Here is a 9,496-nt window from a genome sequence, read left to right on the forward strand (position 1 = left end):
TAACTAAGGGGGTGGTATAAGGGGAAGGGATAAGAAATGGGTTTTAAAAGACTAAATTACCCTTAATGAAATTGAAAGGGTAAGGAGAAAGGGTAGAAGTTAGTAAGTGTATTTTTATAAATTTGTTACTTATCCTAATTTAATTCTCATACTTACCAAACATGGAATAAAAATTATTTATCCTTGTCCCACCTATCAATCCCTTATCTTTATCTTTCTTTCTTATCTCTGTTATTTTCATCCCTCCAACCAAACACCCCGTTAGGGATGGAGGGAGTATGAGTATGTAATAAAAAGAATAACTAGGAAAAGTTGTCAAAATTAGAAAAAAATAAAAGTACTCCGTATAGTTCACAAAAAGTAAAAAAAAAATGCGTTTAGCGTTTGGAAGTGGAAGACGTCCACTTCAGATAATTTCAACAACCACTAAGCAATTCCAGCAAACAACAACAACAACAACATCACATTCACATCCCTTCTCTCTCCTCTTTCTTCTTTAAAACCTCCTCTTCTCTCGTCTCTTCTGTTTTCCCCTCCAATTATTGTCCCCTTTCCCCTTTCTTCTTCTCAACCTCATTTCGAGCTCCAACAATGGCGGCCGTTGACTCCACCAACTACGGATTCGATCGTCCTGAGATGTATTCTCTTCCCGTCGCTAATTCCGTCGAAGCTTACGATCGTCATGTCTTCCTTTGCTACAAATCTCCCGAAGCTTGGCCTTCTAATGTTGAAAACTCTGATGTCGATCCTCTTCCTAAGCTTCTCGCTTCTGCTCTAAAAGCTCGCAAGGATGATATTCCTCTCAAGGTCTCTTCTTCTTTGATTTCGTGTTTTTTGATTGATTATTGTTTCTGAAATTAGGTTTTTGTTTGATCGTTTGTTGTGGTTTTAATTTTTGTTGATTTTTGATCTGTTTCATGTATATTGCTCTAATTTTTGCTGTTTGACTCCAGATTATTGTGTGTTGTATTATCATTGTTAATTATATAGTTTTGTTTGTTCATAATTCGTTTTCACTCGCTAAATATATGTCGAAATGTGTGATTCCTTTAGTTTTAGCTCAGAATCCATTACTGTTTTATACGATGAATTATTTTTGTTGATTTTTGATCTGTTTCATGTCATATTTCTCTAATATTTGCGGTTTGACTCTAGATTATTGTGTGCTGTAGCCTGTATTATCATTGTTAACGATTAGGATTTATTAATTACGAACTATATAGTTTGGTTTGTTCATCATTGGTTATCACTAGCAAAATATATGTTGAAATGTTTAATTCCTTTTGTTTCAGCTCAGAATCCATTACTGTTTTATATGATGAATTATTTTTGTTATGTTTATGGTATCATTTTTATTTTTCCTTATTGATTGTGTGAATGTAATTTAAGAATATTTTTGTATTATATCAGATGAAGAGTTATAGTTTTTCATTTTCTGATTTAGAAATATATTTTTGAGGTTTGGTGTAAAATAATGTTAGGTGATGTTAATCAACTTTTGTAGGCTCTAATTATACAAAGTAGATGGATGTGTTACTCTGGGATAAAACTGTTGATTTGATGTTTAGATGGCAGGTCGTAGAAAATTTTGTGTGATTAGCAACACTAATTTGCTGCTATAAACTGTGAATTTGTATTTCGGGATTGTAAAGTTCTTTTGATGGGGTTTATTTTCACATTGTGATGCTTATGGCATTTAAGTTATGAGTCATGGCGTGCTAAACTTTTGCTTTATATCTTGGGTTTCCAATTGCCTAACTAGTTTCAATGAATCGAATCACCCGTAGTTATTTTAAGGGTCCGTGCTATTCAAAGGTGAATCAGTCACTAATGATAATGTTCGTCTCTTATTATGCAGACTCGTCTGACCATATGTGGTGGCTGCAATGGGGATGAGTGCTCAGATGGTGATTTATACATTTTCCCAGAGATGGTCAAATATAGGTAAACAAATTTCATTACGACTTCCATTATTTCACTATTTAATGTTGATTTCTATTTGATCTCATTGATGACGTTTAGGAGTTGAGAAAAATTTGTAGAAAAAAGTCGTTTTAAAACACAATTTTTTTTGAAATAATACCTTTTATGATTTATTATTTGTGTGAAAGCAACTTTTAATGTGAATTTTATTAAAATTAGCACTATTTTCTCAGAATCCAGCCAATAAAGTTAGATATCCGTGTCTTATGGTGTGTGAAGCGCACACTCCTTTTCTAATTTTTCCCTCTCACGCCGATTCTCTTCCCCCTTTTATTATCTTCATTTGTTCATCAACAACATTAACTTTTTTTTGCTCTCCTTGCAAATCCAATAGGTTCCGTTTCTTGTACTTTCATTTTAAGCTGTGATTGATTTTCAATGTTTGGGTGAGAATCTTCCCCATTTTGCATGTATAAACGTTGAACTATCTTGAATAACATATAATCTAATTTTGTCTACCAAAATTCTAAATAGAAATCAAGGTTTCAATTGCAAAGAGAAGAGTAATTAAATACAACACCCTATCTCTCACTTCTTTTTTCTATGGTGGTTGTTTTTCATCATCCTCATAACTCATCACTATGTTGTGCAAGGCTGTTTGATCAGATTGTTACTATAATCCCATAATCGTATTATTCTTTCTATTCCACGGGTAATCAGTTCTCTTTGAATATAACTTTTAATGGGGCAAAAAAAGAATGAGAGCTGTAATAGCAAGAATTTCAATCGTGTTGAATAAAAAATCTGAATATAAATTGGCTTGATATCCTTAAGAAATAGATTTTCAATAGAGGAACATTGAATATAGCATACCTGCTGTTTTGGGGTAATGCTTGTAAAAAATACAAAACCACTTGAGACACACAATATTACATTGTTGGTAGCTGATTTGGGTTTTTCAATCAGTTATAGCGGAAGGTTTAACGGTATATATGCTGTGAAACCACTTCTACTGGAGCCTTTTTAATATTTGATGTAACAAGTAAATTGAGGCTAAGATGAATTCAGGGAGAGAAAAAGGAATTAGATGGAATAGGAACATTGAATATAGCATACTTGCTGTTTTGGGGTAATGCTTGTAAAAAATACAAAACCACTTGAGACACACAATATTACATTGTTGGTAGGTGATTTGGGTTTTTCAATCAATTATAGCAGAAGATTTAACGGTATATATGCTGTGAAACCACTTCTACTGGAGCCTTTTTAATATTTGATGTAACAAGTAAATTGAGGCTAAGATGAATTCAGGGAGAGAAAAAGGAATTAGATGGAATATAAAAGGAGAAAAGATTAAGATCAAAGAGAGAGAGAGAGAGAGAGAGGCTGGATTCTGATCAAAAGGTGTTACTTTTAGTAAATTCCATTTTATCAGGAGCTTTCTTTAAAAAGTAATAAAAAACAAAATAGTATTTCACAAAATTTGAACTTTAAAAGGCCCTTTTTTTTTTTTTTTGGACAAATTTACCTTATTTTTACTAGCGATTAGCTATGAAATGTAGGCCTTATTATTTCTCGACGGTATATTTTTGCTTTGCCTTTTTTTTTCATTTTTTTTGTTTTTGGTTGTGACCTTTATTTATTTATTTTTTCATTATTGCTTCTTCAGCTCTAAATTGAATATTTTGGTGATTGTAGGGGGTTGAAGGAGTCAGATGTTGATGCTTTTGTTGATGACGTTCTTGTGAATGGTAAGACATGGGGTTCTGAAGTACCTGAATCCTTAGTTGGTGCATATGTTTTTGTTTGCTCCCATGGTAGCAGGGATAAAAGGTGTGGTGAATGTGGTCCTGTCCTCATTGAAAAGTTCAAGGAGGAGATTCAGTCAAGGGATTTGAATGATAAGGTTTTCATGAGTGCTTGTTCTCATGTTGGGGGTCACAAGTACGCTGGAAATTTGATCATCTTTGGGACAAATGCTGAGGGAAAGGTTACTGGGGATTGGTATGACACTATTATCTTTCTTTTCATTTGCTTGACATTTGCAGTGATATGTTGTCAGGGACTAATTAGTTACTTGCTGGTTTGCAGGTATGGTTATGTCACTCCAACTGATGTGCCAGACTTGCTTGATGTGCATATTGGCAAAGGAGAAATCATAGAAAAGTTATGGAGGTATGTTGTCTTATGGCTTCAGTTAGGTCTGTTAAATTATTTCTTGTTGGATGCTGTTTATAGTTTTAGCAAGTTTGAATGTGGTATACCCTGTTCCATGTCCCAAATTGGTATGCACTCTAAGCTTTGGGCTTCATAATGTAGGACATTTTTGCCTTTAAAATCCAAACTCTGATCATTGCCTAAAAATTAGGAAATTTCTTTTTAACGCGTATGTAACTTTTTATTTTTAATAAAAAAAAAATTAAGAGTTTTCTGGAAAAAAAAATGAACTTTAAAAAAACTTGAGTACCTTGTGCCTTGAGAAGTTTAATGGGAGGTGTGTTACTGCATGTATCTTTGACACTTGACGATCAATTTCAGGGGTCAAATGGGCTTGAAATTAGAGGCTGCTGAAAAAGAAGAGAACAAACCCACAACTGAAAACATTCAGGAGAAAACTGAAGAGAAATCACAGGAAACTGAGGTTAAGGAAAGTACAACAGGCTGTTGCCAGGGTACAAATGCAGTTTCTTGTTGCAGGGATGGCTCTGTTGCCAATGGAGAAGTTGCAGAAGTAAGCCCAAAGAAAGCCTCAGATGAGCCTTGCAAGAAAGGCACTGTATGCTTGCCAGCTTGGGCAGGAAAATGGGAGCAGAGTGATCTTCTGATGGTCGGCGCTGTTGTTGGTGCTGTAGCAACTGTTGCTGTGGCTTATAGCATCTTCAGAAGGTCGGCATAGGCTCTCAAAATGTCTGCTTGCAGTTAGATGTGTGAATTACGATCTTTTTGTAGTGAGGTTTAAACAATAATCTTTAAATCCTTGCGTTTGGCTACTAGTTAATTGCTAATATAGCCTTAAAGTGGGATGGGTATGGGTGATTTGGTGGATTTAAAGACAAATCACTTCACTATCCCAATATATTGCTTCTCAAGCACTATACAGTTTATATTTGGGGATTGGAGAATCCTTGTGTTACATTGAAATAACACTTGTATTAGTTGTGTTGCTAGTCAATTTCTAGCTAATATGAACAACGAAACTGATTTTCTGTGCATCGACCGACATTTGTCTGATGTGTGTATCTTTGTATGTTATTACTCTTATGTTTGGTTGCTGAGGCTTGGGGGTTGTGGAAGGTAGGAAATAACATTTGTTCAACCTTTGCTTTCAGTCAAGGACATTTTTAGGAGCTCTGCTTCTTAAATCAATAGCCGATGTTCCTTGTTATAAGGTTTAGGAAAATTTAATGGGAATAATCCAACCTTTGCTCCGTTCTCCCATATTAATTCAACCTTTCGATTATTCCGCATTTATCCAACCTTTGCCCCCCATTTTCTCCCAGCAACCCTTGTAGGTCAACAATCGGTATCAACCGGTTTTATGATGACGTGGCACTTACCGTTGTTTGAATTATTTTGGTTTTTTAAAAAATAGAAAAAACTCCCCTTTATTTAACAACCCCCCTCCCTCCTCTGTTCAGCTTTCCCCTTGTGTGTTCCTCCTCGATTCTTCACAACCATTCTTTCTCAATCCTGCTTTATTATTTGAGGTTGCGAATTAATTTAGAAAAATCTGTAATTATGGATAGGGCAAAACATCGAGGAAGTTGCAATTCTGGTTTGTCTTCTTCAAGGGGTTGTCTGTCGAACTTGAAATGCAAATGTGGAACTGATGCGATGGTGCGTACTGTGAAGAATGGTCCAAATTCTAGAATGAAATTCTATGGCTGTCACTCATGGCCTGTGAGTTGCGTTGTTATTGTAATTGAATTAGGGATTACAATTTAGGGTTTATTTGGGAATTTAATACTGGTTGTGTGTTTTTCAATTTCAGGATGCGGATTATGGTTTTTTCAAGTGGATTGGTGGTGTTAGAGAAATAGAGGATGAACTCCGGTTTCAGTTGTTCGAGAAGGAAACCACAATTGCGGAATTGGAAATGCAGAAGCAGATGGTTGAAGAGAAGGTTAAGAAGTTGCAATTGAAAAAGGAGAACATAGAAGAAGACTTGCAGGAGTTGAAAGCAGAGGTTTCTCAAATGCGAATTGAACTTATGAAGAGTTCTAGGAATGCGAAGAATTTTTCTTTGGCTTTAATGTTGCCATGGGTGTTATTTGGGATTATTGTGATGTATTTGAAGTAGGTTATGTTAGAATTGTTGAATGTAATGTGTTGAAGTTATTAATAAAAGGAAGGTGTTTAGAAACACTCAATCTTTTCTGTGTGCATATATATGTATATGCCTTGGTGAAATGTGTTGACAGTGTAGCAAAAACCATGTTGACAGTGCATGACAAACCATACATAGTTGATAATAATTTGGCCAACAATGATAGGCATAAATTACATGCCACCATATTGATAGTGTAGCATAAACCATACATAATTAATAGCCTAAAACATTGTTCACAAAATATTCCCTAAGTCAAAATAAAGGTTAAAATATTGTCAATACATGCAACTGATAGGCTAAAATATTCAGAGTACATATTGTACTCAAAATATGGCTAAAATTACATGTCACCATCTTAGTTTGATCCAGGTACTTGTTGTTGTTGTGTTGAACACCTCATCACAGCTTGTCAAACTTGGCTGCCTTGAGTTCCAGGGTCATTCTACCTGCCTTGAGAAGGTCCCTGTAAACACATGACAACACAATGTAAGTGAACAAAGAAGATCATAAAGACATGAAACTAAACAGAGTGAAATGAGCTAACTCACTCCTTGGATAGCACTGCCATCAGCTGAAATAAGCATCCCAACACCAATAGGAGGTCTGTTCCTTCCTCTTCCTCTTCCCCTTCCTCCTTGTCCTGTTCCAGTGCTCCCCCTAACAGATGCAGTAGAAGAGGATCTGCCACCTCTTGAACCAGGTCCTCCTCTTAAACCAGGTCCTCCTCTTATCATCCTCCCCTCTCTCCTAAGCTGGTTAGGTTGTGTAGTAGCAAGGTGATGTTGTTGGGTGGCACCAGTAGGTTGCTGCATAGTAGAGATTTGAGTTTGTTGGTCAGCAGACCCTTCTGAATGGGGTACCTGACCATCATTCCTTGGTTTGCCCTTTGGTCTTTTTGCTGGAGGTTCACTAGCAGTAGATGTGTTGTTGTTTGGACACCTTCTTTTGTTATGACCCTTCTCTTTACACACACTGCAGGTCATTTCCATGCCAACCCTTGTCAATGTCCCTGGTTTCTTGGGATTCTCATGAGGATCCTTGATCCTATTTTTCCTAAGCCTGCCTGGTCTTATCTTGATGGGAGGGGGTTCAAGGTTACAATTCACTTGTGGCCAATGTCCTTCCCCCTCACATGGTGGAATTGACCCTTAAATAGAGAGCATAATCATATATTAACAACATCAACATTGACAACATAAGCCTAACTTTAACTAAAAACAAACCTGCATAAGCTTTCATGTACACATCCTTCCTGTACCATTTATCAACATAGTCTTCAGCATTTTGGTGCAGGAAAAAGATGCATGCAACTGCATGGAAACATGGTATTCCAACCATGTCCCACTTTCTACAAGTACATGTTCTTGTCGATCTCCAAATTCACAACTAATTGATCTAGCTGGTAGCTAACATTAAACAATGATTCAATTGAAGGCATGACATCACAGTATGCAACTTTGTCTTTCTCTTTCTCAAGCTTCTTCAGAATATAGGGCAAAGAACTGAAGTACATTTCTGCATTTCAATCCTCTTTAGCACAAGCCTCTGCATCAAGGCAGCCCTAATTTCCTCAAGCATATAAATCAAATGCTTTGTTCTAGCATTGATGATATACCCATTAAAGGTCTCAGCCATGTTACTAGTGATTGCATCTGTTTTCACAGATGTGTCCAAGAAGGCTCTACAGAATAGCTTAGGGTTGTAGCCTTTAAATGCAGTGGCAGCATATGAGTTTAATGTCTCCAGCTTCTCTAAAGCATCATTATAATCAGCTAAGTTGTATGCCTTAGCTATTGTCCAAAACAGAAGCTTCAAATCATCCCCCTTATAAGTTCTTTGCCACAATGCAAACACATGCCTAGCACAGTGTCCGTGCTCTGCCCTAGGGAGGACAACTCTAACACCATTCAAGATAGCCTTCACAACAAACAACATAACCATATATCACAAATAAGGCAATAAAATGCATAACAATGAAAACAACTTCAACAGACAGAAGACATACCATGTGTTCATCTGAAATGATGCAGATCCCTTCTCCATCTCCAAGATCTAGACACTTTTGAAGTTCCCCAGAGAACCACTCCCAATACAGATAGTTTTCCCCCTCAGCAACTGCCCAGGCAATGAGATACATTTGCTCATTGCCATCCCTGCCAACTGCTGTCAACAGCTGCCCTCCTATAAAAGTTTCCAGAATACACCCATCCACACAAATCACCCTTCTACACCCCTCTTTCCAACCATTTTGCAAACCCTCAAAACAAGTAAACAATCTTTGGAAAACAGGTGTGAGTGGCTTTTTCTTCAGTGTTGTCACAGTCACCAACTCAAGTGAACTCCCTGGACTACTACTCTTCAAAGCAGCCAGGTACCTACAACCTTTTGATAATGCTCATGCATTGACCCATGGAGCAATTTGTGTGCAGCATATTTCACCTTATATGCAAATCCCCTCCTCACTACCACCTTAAAAGCCCTCCTGATTGTCTCAATGATCTCTTTGGCAGGCCAATGGGGTCTACTTTTGAACACCTCTAAAAATTGCCTAGCTACCCAAGTAGACTTCAGTTGTCTGTTTCTTTTCATGTTTCTTTGATAGGTATGGTCTGACTCAACCCTTTTAACCACAAATGTTGCTCTCCTAGAATCCTAAGCACCATACAGGTAAAAACCACAGCCTGGCACACACCCAACTCCAAGTCTTTGCTTCCTTTTTTGGTCACTGATCTCAAATACTAGATCCCTTCCCTGTAATATAGCATACTTAGCCACTGCATCTTTAAAATCATCCCTAGATGCAAACCTTTGACCAACCTTCCAAGTGAACACATCAAAATCTGTGTCTGCTTTCACCAGAGTACCTGACCTCTTCTTTCTTTCTTCCCTAGTTTCATCCTCATCACTGTTTCCTGGAGTCAGTAAATCATCATCACTGTCATCATATTCACTCTCATTTCCTTCCTGACCAGTCCCTACTGTTGCTCCTCCTACTTGAGTCTGTTCCCCATGGTTGCCTAACCTCCCTTCTGCAGCTTCCCTCTGAAGTTGCTTTGCTATTTCAACAAGCTTAGTAGAACAAGTCCTCACCCTCTCTTTTGCAGTTTTGAACTCTTCATCATCTACTTCTGTTTCATAACCTCCATCATCCCCAAGCAAACTTTCATTGAACCCCTCCTCCTGCTCATCAAACTCATCTTGTAGATCTAAACTTCCATCTAACTCATCCTCAGTGATAGGATC

At 37.2% G+C, this 9,496-nt stretch overlaps 2 protein-coding genes across 2 annotated transcripts; both read left to right on the plus strand.

The window, feature by feature from the left end:
• The first annotated feature begins 423 nt into the window (after positions 1-423).
• On the plus strand, positions 424-5,135 carry LOC110695668. The gene is made up of 5 exons (XM_021872894.1): positions 424-807; positions 1,859-1,944; positions 3,622-3,927; positions 4,015-4,098; positions 4,462-5,135. The coding sequence occupies exons 1-5, from the start codon at positions 592-594 to the stop codon at positions 4,817-4,819; spliced, it is 1,050 nt and encodes a 349-aa protein (XP_021728586.1). The 5' UTR covers positions 424-591; the 3' UTR covers positions 4,820-5,135.
• Positions 5,136-5,256: 121 nt separating this feature from the next.
• LOC110695669 lies at positions 5,257-6,288 on the plus strand. Its single transcript, XM_021872895.1, has 2 exons — positions 5,257-5,823; positions 5,915-6,288. The coding sequence occupies exons 1-2, from the start codon at positions 5,662-5,664 to the stop codon at positions 6,221-6,223; spliced, it is 471 nt and encodes a 156-aa protein (XP_021728587.1). The 5' UTR covers positions 5,257-5,661; the 3' UTR covers positions 6,224-6,288.
• The last annotated feature ends 3,208 nt before the right edge of the window (positions 6,289-9,496 follow it).

This window comes from Chenopodium quinoa, unplaced genomic scaffold (genome assembly GCF_001683475.1).
Source record: "Chenopodium quinoa cultivar QQ74 unplaced genomic scaffold, ASM168347v1, whole genome shotgun sequence".
NCBI classification, from domain to species: Eukaryota; Viridiplantae; Streptophyta; class Magnoliopsida; order Caryophyllales; family Amaranthaceae; genus Chenopodium; species Chenopodium quinoa.